The 17,913-nt window shown below is 40.9% G+C and overlaps 1 protein-coding gene across 5 annotated transcripts in view; it reads right to left on the reverse strand.

Annotated features, from left to right (window-relative positions):
- GRIA3 (glutamate ionotropic receptor AMPA type subunit 3) overlaps window positions 1-17,913 on the reverse strand; it is a 155,684-nt gene that overhangs the window by 75,254 nt on the left and 62,517 nt on the right. For all 5 annotated transcript variants that reach the window (XR_012589003.1, XM_074600602.1, XM_074600603.1 and 2 more), the window contains exon 4: window positions 10,057-10,244. Coding sequence is in view for 4 of the 5 variants with exons in the window: in XM_074600602.1 (XP_074456703.1) it covers window positions 10,057-10,244 (188 nt within the window). In the remaining variant the exon portion in view is untranslated. The remainder of the gene's footprint in view (window positions 1-10,056; window positions 10,245-17,913) is intronic.

Consider the following 17,913-nt stretch of genomic DNA (forward strand, 5'->3'; position numbering starts at 1 on the left):
AGGTCAGCAACCGTGATGTCAAGGGATTTGGGTTATGTTCTCTGATCTGACAGAATTTTTTGGTACAATGTTCAACCATTACTTGGGTCTCAAGCTTTTCAATACACTGTTGTCATCAAAGTTTGAATTACTTTTTAGAAGACAACTGATTTGGTAGTGCATTTGGGACTCTGCAACTTCTGTTTCTCTACATGAATCTTCCAAAGTGTTCAGGGAAACTGAAATCATAGTAGGTACACAAAGAAAGATTCTTGCTGTATTCTGTCTTCCTACTGCTTCTGATAAATTCTGAAATATTAATCTATCTTGTATCTCACCCCATCAAAGGCCACTCCTGTTCATCAGTCAAGGCCCTGTGGAAATACATCTTACGCTGCTTAAGCCTAAGTTTACCACCTCTGAGAAGAGACATGAGGTTTTGCTAACCCGAGAACAAATAGGTACTGCTGCTATCTCTGCTCCAATACTCTAGAGAGCCCAAAATAATAGGAATTTATGTTAACCGCTCAGATGGGTAAGCTTCTTAGTAACCATCACGTGCTTTTCACTGACACACCAGTACCTTTTCAAAAGGCACTGGTATTTCTTAGTCAATTCTTAGCTCAGAAAAGTTGAGCAAACAAGAGCACCTGGCTGTACCGCTAGACTTGACTGCCTTTCCCTAGTAACATTCACAGTTAAATTTCCTTCAGTCTACAACGCAACCAGCTCCTATCCCACGTAAGATGGTCCCATCACAGTAACATCCTCATTTCCAGCTTCACATACGCTCTCTTTACTTACGCTACCTCTTTGCTTCTTGGCAGTTGTGGATGCTCTCACTGTAGAATCTACGAGTCCACATCGGGTATATCAAAATCAGCCCTATCAAAACTGACTTCCAGACTAGAAACCTTCACTAAGTTTCAAAACGCCTGAAGTCACTTTCACAAAGACTATTAATAATAGTAATCTTACATTTATTCTTACTTTCCAAACCTTATGCAGGAACCACAAATGCTTCAGCACTCTCGGCACATCACTAACAAGCAGTTCTTTAGTGATATTTGCATCATGTGCCTAATCCCTGTGACACAGGAGATGATATCTAACTGTCCTTTTTGGCTTTCAATACAGTGAAAATGTATGTTGAACATTCTTAAGAGTACACTCTCTTGCAACCACAAATAAACATAAACAATGCTCATTTCTTCTTCTCATATCCCACAAGGAAAATGAAACTCCTTCAGTCTTAGCTGCTCAAAATATAAAAGGATGTATATCTGTCAGGGGAAGAGAGGAAGAAATTAGGTAAACTGAGGCACACACTTTTCATTTTAAAAATACATAAATTTCCTATTTTGTCCACACCTCCCATCAGCATGTCAGAGTAAAATCTCACTATTACTCCCTGGAATTAAACAAGAGTCCTTGGAAACAGAATTCTGCTTATATAAACCATTACTGCATGTCAGGATCACTTCAAACTATTATTTGGATATAACCCAGAAGTGTCGCAGTAATTCAGTCCCAATGCTCACATGAGAATCTTTTGGAAGGGGTTTTGTACTGCACAGCGCTGCCTTCAAGCAGACCAAAAAATACTGAATAGTAGCCATTCTTTTTTTTTTTCTTTTGAGCTCTCCTTTTCCTTTTTAAATGCCCTATGAAATTAAGAAAAAAAAATAAAAACCAGTGCAACCTATTCTAGGAAAAACAATGTTACTTTTTCTTATACCTTTTATTATAAATGGAATTTTACTGTGACTAGAATTGCATTCAATTTGCTCTTTCAATGCTTTGAGAGTCTGAGAGGTTTATTCTGCTTTGCTATAAACAGCGTTCTGCAGTATTCCCCATATAACTTGGTGCGTAAAGCACGAACCAAAAGAGATTGCAAAGAGTTAATTTATTTTTACTAGACTTAGTCTATGCAGCAGGGGAGGCCATTTTACTCATATGAGGTAATAAAGTTACAGCAATATTTTTCCTTTCTGATTCTTTACATGCATTCTCCCAGGACAGAAGATACTCAGGGTATTTTTAAGGGTCTATGTATATTGTTGATAATTTTATTCATTAGATGATTTAGAAGAAACAGTAGTACATATGCCATTATACCGACACATGCATGCCCGTGATGTGACGCAAAAAAATTTAATTTAGTAACATGGGCTTTTTTTAAGCCTGGGAACATTAACTTCCTCTGAAATTGTTATGCTGTTTTCCATATTACTGGTTGAATACTGTGGGATGAGTTTATATTTGAGGTTTAGTTGATGACTTATAGGGCCTAAAATTCTACCCCTTATAGCTTTAATCTGCTCCAGGGAGGCTGCTGGAATTGCACGGGTATGAAGGTGGGATAAGAGATAGGAATCATGTATGAATGTATAATTACAAGCAGTGAGTGATTTGCACTGGGATAGATCTTTGCCATATTATGGCCTGATCCAGATTCATCTGTAGCCCAGAGCAAATGCACCATAGCTTTGGATCACACCTAGGGACCTCATATTTAGGGACTTTTCCCCTGCGAGGTTGGAGCTATCAGTTGCTAGTGACTTACATACTGCACCACCAGCATCTGGGCTAAAAACAGCCCAGTGGGGTGGTCCCCACTCCCAAAATCTTGCTATTTAAGCTGTAATGTAACAGAGCTCTATGAAATGTACTTGGGAACATCTTGGTGCATGCAGGGCCCTGAAAAGCACCAGGGGTTCTCTTCCTCTCCCAGATACGTGATTCGTATTGCACCGAATCCATTAATCCTGGCTTAGTCAGCTGTGAAAAAAAGAAACACGTTCTTGTGCAGCTTTTCTTTTACTGAGTTAGGACTTCTTCCCTTGTAAATGAACTTATGAGACACCAGAACTATCACGTTGTCTCTGGTGATGTACGACGCCTGTTTGCACAGTGGTATTGTGCTATTACTATTCATTTTGATAGTGTGTTTCCTTCCTCTCCCTGCAGTTGGTTCATCTGAATTGTCGCCAAGATGGTTGCCTTGGAAACTAATTAAGGAAAGCTTTTGGTTAGAAGCAGAGTTTCAAGCATTAAACTATTTGAGAGACAGATGCAGAAATTAAGGTAATGTCTGCAAAGATGAAAGGGTTTATCCTTTATATGGAGAAGAAAGAACCACATTAAATGCTAGGACTGTAACAAAGCAACTTCTATACAATACTGATTTTTAAAAGCTGGAAGAGATGTGTGAGTGAGGAATTTTAAAATCAGCCAGGAGTTTAGAAGAGGTGAAAAAGATTCCCAGAGCTATTAGGGATGGGGAGATGGACAAATACAGTGGGACAAAAAAACTCAGGAGGTCACATGTTGAGCAAATTCTAGCCAGCTCTCCCTTTTCCTCAAATACTCTGTATCTTTAAAAGACTTCTTGTGAATGTTGTTTCTGAAAAATACTGGTACAGCTAATGGAAGACCAAATCCTCTCCCCACAGTCCAGGTACGGCACGGAAGCATCAGTGTGTACATTTGCTTCCAAAGTACATCCAATGCAGGAGCGAGAGGCTCTCGCAAATGGCCCTCAGGCTCAACTTTTCTACTAAGACTGTCAACCAGGGTAACAATTAGTACCAGCTGCAGAAGCAGCTCATGCGATGTGGACACGGGCTAAATAATGAGTGGGACCCTCCGAGGACTTTCTAGGGGCAAACGCACATGCACAAATTCTGTGCACTGAAAACCTGAAAAGAATGGCGAACTATGCAGCAAATTGTGCTTTTACAGCTACCTATTAACTGAAGTTCAAAGCAAATACAATCTTTCTATGAGCACAATGGTATCAATTTAAATATTGTCTCCAGGATAATGTTCAGGATAATGGTTGACTCTATACTTGCAGCAGTGTTAACTGAGAAAAGATTTTGGCTCTCTGTACATTTAATGGCAATGCAGAGGTTGCCATATAAATACGCCTGTAACTGCATAAAAGCATACTACAAATGTTGTGGTAAAAATATGCAAAATACCAAAAGCAGATGCATGTGTGTGCATTGGTGTGTGCATTTATATCCCATGAATTATCATAAAACATAAAATGAGTAATTGCTACTATCACAGAAAAATAAAAACTCTAATGGTGACTTCAGGTTCATACGCCTCTGGCATAAGAAACCAGAGTTGCTTGGCAGCGGCCTTCTACATACGGCAGCTTGCACATTTACGGTGAGACATTTTGTATTAATTATTATTATTACTGATCAGATACATTTAAAACTGTGCTTTAATGTCTTTTGAACACTTTTAAGCTTTGTGTGCCATTACCTCAGTCGTTCTGCGGGATGACTAATACTCTGTTAAATTCCTGTCATTTGGAACCTGCCCTGCTTTATGAAGTCTGGATGACGGCTTTAGAGAGACATTCTCAGGTATGTGTGAAATGTGCTATATGTGGGGCAGATTAACCCAAGGTGTTATTTCTCTCTGCTTTAGCAATCCATCTCTGGCCCTTTATTAGTTTTACAGCTGATAGAAGCAGCCCCTTTAAGGCAGATGCAGCTGTCGCTTTTGACATATGCCCATTTTTTACTTACCTTCCGCTAGCTATGGTCTGACTAACCGAAGTAATTCCCCTTTCCTCCCCGCACGCCCAGATGCGCCTGTGAGCTGCTGAAACTCTCTGGATGTGAAGGGGAAGAAGTGACCTTTCATTCTGCTTTAGAACCTGGTTTCAACAATACTCATGGGCGCCTAATGAAGAAATGCCCTAAATTTTAAATTTCTAGTTCATTGGAAATGTAAAAATGCGCTGTACCAGTTTTTGAGTGACATTACACAACACTGTACATATCAAATATACTCTCGGAGCCTCAGCTGAACCCCCTCCTCTGCTCCATACAGCTCCACACAAAGGATAAAACCATGCTGTGACACGGCCGTGCCACCGAGCCCCGGAGAAGGCGGTGGTGGCCCACTGCTCTGGAGGCAGTGCTCCGTGCACACCGTACTTTCCGAGGACACAGCATCACTGGGGTTCATAAGCAAAGCAGAAGCTGAAGCTGCCCTTAGCTCTGCTCCTCCTTCTAGCATCCCACTGTGTTTATAGGCAGTTATTATATTTTTAATTGCTACAGAGAATACAGGCAAACTCATACCAGACTGTTTACAACGTAACACATAAACAAAGAAGCTTACATGAAAGAGGCATTGATTTTTTCACTTACATTTTTCCTTATTGTTGTACTTTTTAATGGCCATTGGTCACTCGACTACTCCGGTTTTGTATTTATTCTTATGACACCCCAATGTGAAAGCTGTTTTGCAGTGAGCACAGTTCACTGAGATCTAAACAGGTCTGCAGAAGGATGCAGCTGGGGCTGTACCAAAAACCCGCAGACCATCTTCCTAATCTCAAAATTTCAGACTCAAAGGTCAAACCATAGTGAGTGCTTGCAATGGACAGAGTTCAGTCAATCAGATAACCCTTCTTAATCCTATGGATGCTTTACTTCAAGTCTTTGATGGTTTGACTGTCATTGTAAAATTTTGGGGACTGCATTCTCTACTGTAATATTGCTTTTGCTTTGTGAGATACCTCGACTCAGTACAGAGATTGCCTTGGAGCCTAACCTTCATGACTATGTTTGGAGATAGTGTCCTTTTGATAAAAGCATGCAGTCTCTGGAATAAACAGGTCTTTTGTAAAGTTTCACCATTTTGATCCTGAATAGAGTTTCTTCCTCCTTATTTTCCCTCAGGAGATTTTCTTCTAAATGGACACAAAGCCACTCTAGTCTGAAATACAGCTTGTTATCTTGGGAATAAGAAAAACATATTTCTTAACTCAAAAATATGTCTCTAAATACACAGTTGAACAGGCTAAAGCTTACTGTTAGTTCTCAGAAGAAAATGTTCTTCTGTATATGAGAACAAAATTTTATATCTATCTGTGAAGGAATACTGGAATATTTTAGCATCAAGGGACAAGAAGCGTGGGGAGCTCATGAATTTTGCATGACATAAGTGTTGCTATCTGTATGCTTGAGAGGCCACTAGATGATTTGATTGGATATAGTTTTGTTGTGGAAGGAGGGATACGGATCCACTTGCTCAATGGTTATAGAACCATAGGGCAAGTGAACAAATAGATGATAACTTACAGAACGACCATTAATCTCTCTAATTCCCCTCACTCTGCAGCTGAAGAGACAGGGTCAGAGGTGATTTGGGCAGGGCATCCACCTCTAGGACACAATATGGGGCCCGTCACAAGATTTTTGAAGAGGGAATGAAACGAGATGTGCTGCGGAGGGAAACCTGGCACAAAACAGGTTACCCAGGCAGAGTAGGAGCTGAGGTGTCCTCTTTCCCCTACTTTACACTTACATACCAGGGGGAGACATCTGGGAGAGAACCTTTCCTGGGTACCAGCCAGCCCTGAGAAGAGAAATTCTTCATATGACACGTTTCAGATCTTGGAAACATAGGGACATACAGATGTGCCAGATGCTAAAGGCATATGGAATACTCAAGGTCACTGACCCACATGTCTGTATGTTGCTGGAGGAATGTAAAGAGTATTCCAGCAGGACTTGAAGTCTCTGAAGAAAATCTTCAGATGAGTACCTGTCTTTAGATAAGCCTATTCTTTTGGAAGAGAGGTATACCCTGGTTTGAACCAGTTGAAAAAAGCATCAAAGGAAGAGAACTGCACACGCTGACCAGCCTAATACAGGAGAAGAGGTCACTCTTATTTAATCCAAGCACTAACACAAAGCCATGATATGTGGTTTCTGGAGCAGAGAACTGACAAGCTTGCCGAATGGCCTGGCCAAGAGCCCAAAAGTCTGATAGCAAACTCAGCACGTGTGTAGACTGTTTAGTGGTTTACCGTCTGTTTATTTCTGCTATGACTTTTGTTCTTGAATAAGTCCTATTTAAGCTTCTGAAATCCAGAGTCCCTGGCAAATGCTGCTGTTGTCCCTGAGAAAATGAAATGATGGGTGCCACACACCCCCATCATAGTGACCACAGCAAACCCCCCCTCTGGAGGGAGGCACCACCCCCAGAAAGTGATGGGAGGGTTGGCCTTTGAAGATGTGCTCCTGAGGAGGACAAAAAAAGGAGAGGGATGGAAAGGCAGCTGGACTGAGGCAGCCTATGCCAACCCTCTGTGGGACAGTTTGTCCATCAGTACTCTGCCATAACAGGTAGAGAGTCTTGCCCTCCCTTTGCTCTCATTGGGAAAAAGCTCTCCAAAGCCACCTGCAGTTGTGCAGTCAGCCTCCTGTTAACGTGCTCAGATGTTACTGCCTCTTAGCTGAGCAGAATTTCTAGACTCCACAGAAAGCACCGACTTGACTTTCTAAACTGCAATAAAATGCTAGATTTGAAATATGTAAATCCAGAGTTATCTTCCCCCTCAATGGTATGCTATCAGCAAATATAGTTGGCTATAAAGAAGACAACTCACCATTCCCTTGAGCAAACTGGCTGGCTGGATTTAAGTACCACACATATTTGTGAGATTTTTTAACTACTTTATGAGAACATAACAAGGTAAGCAGACGAAATGAAAGGAAAAGCCTAAAACCAATAATTGTTCAGCTATCAACCTGGGGTCCACCATTACTGACTGTCCCTGCAGAAACTTAAGTCATTGCTTTTCAGTATCAGATCAAAAAACCTCCGGAAATTATTTTCAGAAGATATTTTTAGCACCAGAGGCGCCAGCCTGGGATCTACTCAGGCAATTCTTTGTCAAGTGAATGGTCCCAGTAAAATAAATGGGACAATACTCAAAAAAAAGTGCTACATAACCAGACTCCTCTTGTTAGATTGCTAAAAAGACCTGATTAGTAATACAGTATTTATCTCAGCAGGTAGGTTTAGTTTGCTTTACTATCTAGCTTGGTTTCCTAAACAAAAAGTTCTAAATCCATTTTTGATTCAGACATTTCCAGCAATTTTGCTCATGAGTATCTTCAATGAAATTAAGTAGAAACAGTCACATTACATCAATGGGTCAACATATATGACATAGTATTTATGTGTGAAAATGTCCACAGGATTTGATTGCAAAATAATGGACTGACAGTGCTCAATCAATTGGCTAAAACTGGTTGATACAGTCCTAAAATCCAACTGCAAGAAAGTTTTAAGACCTTTAGAAATATTGGAGATAATTTAGGATAAAGATTTCAAGGAAACGCCATAATTTTGTGTAAATAAAGTTCAAAAGATGGACAGCAGGCATAATAGAGTCAGTTAACAGTACAGAGATGGGCTATATCAATGCAATAATGACAATAGAAAGGCTTCAGTGATGCAAAAGTGTGAGTAGTGTACAGCGTACTGTAGAGTTTGGGGAAACCTGGAGGCTCCAACAGTAAATCTTTAGTTACACAGATGCTACACACGTTGATAGATGAATCAAACATTTAATAAAATTAAAACTTCACTAGGTTTGAATTTAGAATGCTTGCAGAAGAAGGAGAGAAGCAGAGTTCACCATTTTTTTGCAATATGGTTTGCTTGGTATATAGCTTTCGTTTTAGGCACTGGAATGGTTTGATTTTTTTTTCTCTCACTTGCACAGTATAAGAAAGAGAGAACAAAACGTAAATGGAGTTAGATCAACAAAAGGCCTGTTCCCCAGCTGAGAGTGGGCCCAAACAGCTATTTAAGCTTGGCTCAGGGGTGCTCTCCTGCATAATTTTCTGAAGAGTGGGCTGTGGGTATGGTGTTCTGCATCTTTTGCAAGAACGGGAGCAAATGAAAGGGCCAGGGGGAAGACAGAAGTTTCTTGCACTTTGCAGTATGAATTTCCCTAAAGAGAGCACTCACCATTTTGACTAAAAATACAGTGTAAAATGCAATGCTGTGTACTAGTATCATAATGACACCAGCTGTTAGTTACAGACCACCACTGGCTTGTACTACATTCTCTTGAGCACCTCTTTCCTTCCTGTTGCCCCCTGTAACCCGCAGTTATGGGACCTGGCCACGACTACAGCGATTCAGTCCCCGCAGACTGGCCCTCAGTGATGCACCTCAAGGCTTGACTAGAACTGAATATTTTGAGAAGGAACTCAGTGAATATAGCTTTTCCATTTCCCAGTATTTATGGCACTGAGGTCAGTTTGCTGCTAGTTTACAATACAACATTTCTAAGAGATATGCTAATGCTTCATGAAATTAAAACGTTACTTCTGATCTATTCCATACTATAAACCCACGGCTAAATTTTTTGAAGTGGCAATAATCACAGGGTCTTTCAGTCTTATTGTAAGTGAATTCCCACATACCTACGAATAAATGAGAATCATGGATTTGGTTCCATACCAACACCAGCTTTGCTGTGAGCCCAGGCAGCAGGGACCTGTCCTGCTTCTGCTCCCTGCAATGTGTAGCTGTAACTATACCTCTTCAAGCACGCTGTACAGCAGAGCCAGTGGCACAGGCATTCTGGGTGGCACCATGGGATGGCCAGGGGGTACGGCCATTCCTCTGAGAGAAAGCAAACACTGGGAAGGCCATGCAATAACAAAGCAGTCACCCAAAAGTGCATCTTTCCCAGTAAAGGTGTTTAGACTCTATCACCCACAATTGAAGCCTGTCAACAGCACTGGCTGTGTAGAGGGAAGGGCTTTATGTACCAGAAAGTGCTAATGAGCTGTTTGGACTATCAGCTGAATTTTTCATTAGCAATATTTCCATTTGGGAATTCTTTAACATGATTCAAAACTACTTCACTGGCTTTTTATTTCTTGTTTCGTGTTCCACTCAACCAACTGCACCTGTCTTGCAATCCCGACAAGTAGCCCAGATGCCAGAAATGTTCCTCTGGCAGCTGAGGTTTTAGGTTCTTAACCTACTTAAAAATAATTCATTATTAACATTTGGGAAAAAATATCACAGAGACATTTCCTGGTAGGTTACATTAAGTGCTGCCACCAACTATGAGCATCACTGAGGCATTTTAATTTTACTAGGTAACCGGACAGTTGTTGGGACTCATATCTCAATGGATATTTAATTAATTTCTAGAAACAGACAGTTCTGGAAACATTAATGATGTCTGTCACAGAGAGATCACAATTTCTGAAAAGCATATACCTGTTCCAAAATGGTGTTGATTCTGTCCACTTCACAGTCAATTAAGTATCTTTTTTCTTGCCGCCTGTCCATCTCCTCTATAATTCTTCTGAACTCTTGAACATCCTTTATACTTCCTACAGATCTGGCTGTCACTTGCCAGTTGTTCTGTACTGCTGCTTCCATAATGGCCTGAAGAATGGAAAATCCTGTAGAGGGAAGAGACAACGCAACCATTTGAAAACAGAACAAAAATAAGAACTGTGTTGAATATTTGACAAAGGATTCACAAAAACTTGCATCATCTAAAGGGACACAGACTAGCTACAGCCTGCAAGTGCTTCATTACTTGAGAAAGCAACAGTGTAGGGACCAGTTTCTTCTTTCAGCTACACCACTGCCAAAGTCACTGACTTCAGCAGAATTGCTCGGTGGTATATTACCGTGAGGCGTATCAGAATCTGTCCAATATATCATATTATGATCCTTTCAGGGATGTTTATGGTTGTCCTGGGGTCCGTGCCAGCTGAGAAGAGGAGCCTGCAGCCATTACTTGGGCAAAAGTCCATCAGCTTGAAGAGCCGGACAGAAGGGGCAATTTGCCTGTGCAGACTGCAGCAATGGGTCATTAACTGGCAAAGATCCAAGCACTGCACAAGAATGCCAATTAAGTCATTGTACTGGTTATTGGAGCCACGAACCACAAGAGAATATTTTAGTGATATTCACTTTGATTTCAAAAAATGTTTTTAAATATGGAGTCTAGCAGCATTAACCACACTTTCAATACTTTCATTAAGGTAATACCAACTCATTTAGCAGCCTCAACAGAGACAAGCAGCACAGAATGACCAAAGACTGCATGGAGGGAAATTATACAAGCAAACAGCATTTCATTTCTTGTGAACAGCCACGTCTGGGCAGCAGACAGAACTCAAGTTAAATCCCCAAGCAAAAGGTGGAACTGGGAGTGGTAATCTCCAAGTCATGCTATGTAGGAGCCATCAGAAATTGATTTGCATCCCCTTATTATACTATGTAGCAGGGAATTTGCTGAATTACCTGTTTTGATTCAGGAAATTAAAATTTTTGCATAGTTCTAATTGTTTCAAATCTGTGCAGATGCCAATCAGAGAGAGAGGTCATCTACTTCAAGCACACATGGTGGTTTCCAGTGGAGTTTCTTTGCACAGAAGCATCCCTGTGAGATGTGTTTCCGTCCAGATAATTTATTTGTAAAACTTTCAGTCCAATCATTCAGTCATACTGTGGATTTTTGATCCACAGCTGGATTTCAGAAGCTCAGAATGTCTTCACACACACAAACACATAAACATACAGGATCAACAATCAATTAAGTGTGCTCTGTGATAACCAGTCCCCTACGCTTCTGACACTCAAAGGAGTTTGAGCTACTGAGGAACAACACGTTCACTGCTTCAAATTATACCAATAGCTATTTGAACTCAGATATCATTGTAGGGGTACACACCAATAACAAAGAACTTGTGCTGCAGTCTCATCTTCTCTAGGCTGCTGTAAATCTGCAGTGGCTGTCTGAAGCCAGAGGATCTGCATCATTACCTCATTACAGACACAAACAAGGAAAGAATGTGATTTTCTAGATTGCAGTTAGATTATTGTAATTTACCATGTGACTTCCTTAAGTCTCACTTAAATGCCTTCACTTTCCCTGTGCAGCCTCCTTGATTCTTAATGCTTTTCTTTGTATGAATGCACTTTACTATCCCATGAAAGGTGGTGACAATTAATATGTACACTGGTTCAGAATTCTTACTGGCATCTTCTTTCCCCTGAGACTATTGAAAGGGAGGCATTTACATATGTATAGCACAATGAACTCAGTCTTCCTTAACATCATATTTTACAAAAATGGCTGTGATGTCTGTGACAGCACTGTGATTCCATTACATGTAGGAGGAAGATCTAAGCCTAAGATATTTGGTTGGCTGCAAACGAGGAATTCTGATGTGGGAACATAAATACCACTAATGTGGATTTACAAATGCTCTGTGTACAAAGATGTGCTTTTAAAAATACGATTCCACTAAGTAATGAATATTTACAACTTTGTTTCATCATTCATATGTCTAAGTATGAACCTTGAGCTTGCTGTAAACAACAAAACAGTCCATATAAGTCTATTTTTTTTCACTCCAAATTGAACAAAATGGCTCAACATATTATAAAAAACATGACACTAAAAAAAAATAATACATCTATAGCTCTATTTTTTGCTAGTAACATATACAAAACTTATGAATTGTCTCAAGGAAATAAGTGAAAATGAACATGCTGGAGAGCAGACGCCGTTGGTTGACTGCCACGCACCCAGTTTCAGTTAACACTGTGAGTCAGAGCTCGCTTTGTCAAACCTTGAATATCTCAGAAGAAAGCTGGGCAATTTTCCTAATTTTGTGCAACTGCATGTTGGTGTGGGTGTGAGCGTGTGTGGCTTCACATGTGTGTGTATTACTCAGTGGTTATCATTTCAAGAAAGAGAAGAGCAAGGTTACTCAGCAGCCTTTTTCCTATGCATGAAAATATAATTACAGTAATCTTAGCATGAAAAAGTTCCAGGGCTTCATCATTTCTGTCTTCTCTACCTCCTGTTTCTCCTTGTCACACTAAGTTTTCACAGTCACAGGCCCCTCCACCCTTGTCAGTTCTTGAAATCCTCCCTATGGCCACCGTCTGTGCTGTGCCAGCTCACCTGGCTGGGGCCCTCTCCCTCTCCCCTGCTCACCCTTTGCCCTTCCTGCGACAGCTCATTAGGCCAGTCCTCTGATGACCTTTACGAAGCCCATTCCCCTTGTTTTACAAAAGCATGGTTCAAACCTCCTGCTTTCAGGAAGGCAGTGCACTCGCATCTACGCAAACCCACGTTCACTGTTCCCAGCCTCCCATCCCTCTCCATGCCTATTGCCTTCAGTGCCACTTACTACATTTCACAGTTACCCATTACAAGGTATTTCTGTAAACAACATGTTCCAGGCTCCAGCTGCACTTTACCATTAAGAGAGCTGTTACATAAGCAGTGTGATTGTTTAAATAAAAAGAACGTTTTACCTTCAAACGTGACATTTTCTTTCTCCTTAGCATAACAATGCAAGCTGTGACAGTTCGGGGGTACTCAATGGGGAAATTATTTTCCCTATTTTGTGCACGTCAGTGACCAGACCTGTACACCGAGCTTCTTCCATTCCTACCCTCCAGCAAACTCGCTGTGCAGATGCTTCACAAGAGGTGCTCGTCCCTGAGCACCGTGGAGGTGCTGAACTCTCACGGGTGCCTCTCATCTCATTCACCCTAAAGGAAACCAGCCGGACACAGCAACTACCTCTACTGTGTAGTTTTTCTATGGTCTGCATCAGATCTATCCCAAAAGACTAAAGGACTGATAATTCACCACAGCTCTGTGATGAAGCCATGCAGGAAAGGCTTTCTGTTGCTGGTTTATACTACTTCAATCAATAAAGCTCCCAAATATTAGGTAAGACAAGAAAAAATGACATCCTCCTAGAAGATTACAGCAATGAGATCACCTCAAAACAGGTTCATAATACCATTACTAAAATTCAGAGGTTGTTCGTTCTACAGTCATTAACACAGACAACAGAAAAAAATTCATTCAACCCCCAATCTGATTTTTCAACCTCTTTTTTCTTAGTCATACCTTGGATGTGAAAAAGCAGCGGGATGAAAGGCATGCATTCTTCTGGAAGCGCTGCTTCTGAGGCTAGCTGTTCCGATGGCGCCACATCTCTTCACAACACCACATTATTAACATGTTGGCTTCCTGATTTACAAATGCGTCTGGTCACACAACGGTGATGCCCACACTTGCCAGGTCATGTAACAGACCTGTATTACAATTCGGTGCCTTTTAGCCCTGTACTGGGGAGGGGTTGCTCCTCTGATCTCTGAATGCAATAACACAAGTCAATCTGAACTGCATCTACTAAAAGCTTAGACAATCCTGGCCTTAATATGCAAATGTGTCATTGTCTGGCTTATTCTTAAAATACTGATGATTTAAAAGCGCTAACCCTCATCTAAACAGTCTGCAAAATGATTGGGCTGGAGGCAACTAAGAAAACTAGAACAAAAGAAGCGCTCGGCTTACTACTCAGTGAGCTGAAGCAAGTATTTTGAGTTTTGCTGACTGAAGGCTGCAAAGAGGGAAAACATTCAATATAAATTTCCCTCAAAGCAGGGAAAATATTATTTGTTGCAATGCTATCTCTGTACTTTAAACAACCCAGACAGAATTACATTCTAGGCAGTCCTCCCTGCAGCTGGACTAAGGCACAAATTCACCCACTATCTTCACACTTCTGCCAGGGAAGCAAAGCCAGTCCCTCAGATCATCCCTTTGATACAAGCATCTCTCAGCTGACCCTACTAACACAGGTGAAGAGGACTTTTCACTTTTGCATCTAAAAAAGCTCATGAAACTTTTCCCACATCCACGTAAGCAAAATTCATCCGAGCAGTTTGCTCAGACAGATGAAATTCCGTATACAACATCACTGAACTTACTCATTTAAATAACAGCAATCATTAATGTGTCACGAGTAAACGACCACACTGGAACATCTGTAGCATCACATGAGCGCTTGCAATTGGCACCAAAGTACTTACAGAAAAAAAATTACCCACTTATGCAAATCACTCTTTTCCTGAATGTTCCTGATAAGATCTTGGACCATAGCCTCCTATTAGCTATGAAGGAGCATTTGCTTGCCATCTCTCTTTCTTTTGCCTTGCTGCGTACCAAAGATCTCTGAGGGGTATATTTTCCTGGCACGAAGCATGTTTGTGTCAGCTGAATGAACAGCAGCTCGGGTCCGAATACTTGTGTTTTGAACTACGTCTATGGGACATGATACAAAGAACTAAGATTCTGGTCTGTGAGTGAACTTCAGGGATTTAAGCATGGACTGTGTTTGACAAGGGCACAATGAACTCATCAGAACGGAGGCCATCAAAGCAAGTGCTTCCCCAAGACAAATACAAAATCTATGACACCAGCTTACATTTCAAGTGTACCTGAGGTCTGTAAATTGAGATATACTTGGATATTCTGTGTGTTTGGCACTCAGCCTGGCACTAATTTAAAAGCAAACACATCAGCATGTTAGGTGTGAGTGAAAAACAACTAGCCAAGCCCAAACGCTCCCTGTCAGTCAAAATCCAAACATCAGTTAGGCGAGCATCCTTTGCATAACCTATGTCTGCTTAACAATTTTATAGTAGGGGAAGAAGCAAGGAACAAGCCACTAATTAGTCACCAGTAAGAGGTGCAGCAATTGACTACTACACCGGAGTCCTCTTGCAGTCTAAGATATGTAAGATCAAATTATTAAATAAAAGTAGAATAACTGCATTCCTCCTGATTTTAACCTGATCCCTTCTATCTGGTAACCAGCACGTAAAGCGTAACACTCCACTATTCTGGTAGCAAACAACCTTCTAGACCAAGTAGCAAACACACTCTAATGTTATTTTTTTCTTCTGCTTTTTCTAGTCAGTAAACCTCTAGTTTCCCCTCTACATATATTATATTATTGCAACCTGTCATCCATAAACACACAAATCTACACAAACAGATATGTCAGCTTGGCTGGGTGAATGTGAACTTGCCTGACTCTGAAGGAGAATTTACAGGAACCATCTGCTCCACATTTGCTTGAGATGGGATAACGCTGAATGCAAGACTTTTTTTTTTTTTAATGGCTCTTTCTGAACGCATTTCATCTTGATCTGTTCTTTCATAACAACCTTGTATCTAACTCACCCCTCATTTTCCTCAAGTTTTAGGTCAGTGCAACTCCAGTGTTTTTGAATGAAGCTGTGGCAGTGTAAAACAAGAGTAATGTAGTAAAGGATCAAAGAGTACAATAACCAAGGGCAGACATAAAGATGCCGTAAGCAATGCTGTCACCTCCATAAAGCGACTTTTACATATGACTTTCACAATGATGTGGGCAAGTCTCCTGCTGTCGGACAGATAGGTATACCTCAATACAACAATATGATCCAAAGTTTATCAAAAGAGCTGTGTTCTAGTTTTAGCTTTGCTATGTAAATCATTATTTAAATATTTCCAAGGGAATAATAATGGAGCGATTATAGTTTCTGGATGCAGATGGGTAACAGAAAACAGATGAAATGGAAACACTTTAAAACTAGAGTATGTTCTGCTTGAGAAAAATTTAACAGGTAAACAATTGTGCAGAGAAGGCAGAAGAACTAGCACAGAAAATGTGAGAAAGGGATGATGTATTTTGAGAAGTGACAGAAGGTGAAGACCACTGTGTTGTCCAGTGGGCATGGGCTGTAGGGTATCCTCTGTGTCCTTATTCCTAAGAACTCTTGATACTGATACTATCAGAAAGCTGGCAGAGGTAATGGTGAGGGCATTCTGTCACCAGAGGATGCTGAGATCTGGGAGACATGGGCCTAGGGGTACTGGAGAGCCCTCCCAAAAGGAAAACTTTTGTTACATGCAAATGGGAAAATGGTAAAACTACATTAGCATTAAAAATAATTAACTTCAAGCTTTAGGAGATCTGAATAAAAAAAATAATCGAACTGCTTAAGTATAGAGAGATTTCATCTGTCAAGCTCTACACTGAGTCCAGGGCTTTGCCTCTGTTCAGCAGAGCCAAAAACCTAAAACTATGCAGTAAGCACAGTACTGTCACGCATAAAGTGGGATGCAAATCTAGGGAGTTCAATTCCAATGGTATTCCTGCCCAACACCAACTTCCCTGAGTGTCCTGAATTCTCCAGCAAGGACATGCTCTAAGTGACATTAGCAAATTCAAAATAAACCATTTGCTGAGTACAGTCCTGCACACCATGGTATCGAGAAGGTAACACCATAACCTTAAATACAACATCCCAGCCTTGCCTAGATGCAGCCTTCTGCAGTGGTTTCTTTCCTTTCTATTCACCTTTGAGCACTTCTGTCCCACGACCACACAATTTTGCAGCCTCACTTACTGTCTCTTGTGTGGTGCAAGCTCGAATCAGCTCACAGCAGGCTCTGCTGCTTGCAACGCACCAGCCTTCAGCTGAAAAGCCTTGTAATGATACGATCAGAACAGAAGTTTCTTTGTGTAAAAAAAGAAGAAACCAAGATACACAGATATTACCAAGCATTTCTTTCAGACCATCAAAGCCGGGATTTTTCATTACTCCCGTGCAGTGGTTACTGAAGTAACCACACCTAGCCACCACGGATAGAAAGCATCTCAGCCATAATCCTCTTGATGTCGGATGCCATCAAGTTGACCACAGTGAGGCCTAAGTGAGATGCTTTGGCCTTAGTCTGTCCTTAACTTCAGGCACATTTGGATGCAGTCCCTTAGGTTCTGTTTATAGTCACGAGAGAGGGATGTCATGTAATTTTTCTGTGTTTGCAGCATGCATGGAAATCAACGGAAGATAATACAGACATGAAGTTGTGTAAGGCATCATCATGCAGTTATCACTCACAACTTTTACCTGCAACTGAGAAACTAAAAGAGAAGAAAAATCTCAATGTGTCGACTAGCACTCAACTGGTGAGGCTAATTACTGCACGTTAAAAATACATATCTAATTGTGTTTATATATTTATCTCAGCAAAAAGATTCTAATTAGGAATCACAGAGTTAGCAATTATCAGACTGCAAAAGAAAACCTAACTTGTCTACAGAACAACTGTAACACACTCTATGTGAAGCCAGTTCTCAAAGGGGAAAGCTTACAAAACCCAAAATCAGAGCATGCACAGATGTTGCAAGACATGGTGAATTCAACTCATCTTTTGTCGACAGTACTGACTTCAAGGACATATATTTGGCC

The sequence above is a fragment of the Larus michahellis genome, chromosome 9 (assembly GCF_964199755.1).
Source record: "Larus michahellis chromosome 9, bLarMic1.1, whole genome shotgun sequence".
Lineage (NCBI taxonomy): Eukaryota > Metazoa > Chordata > Aves > Charadriiformes > Laridae > Larus > Larus michahellis.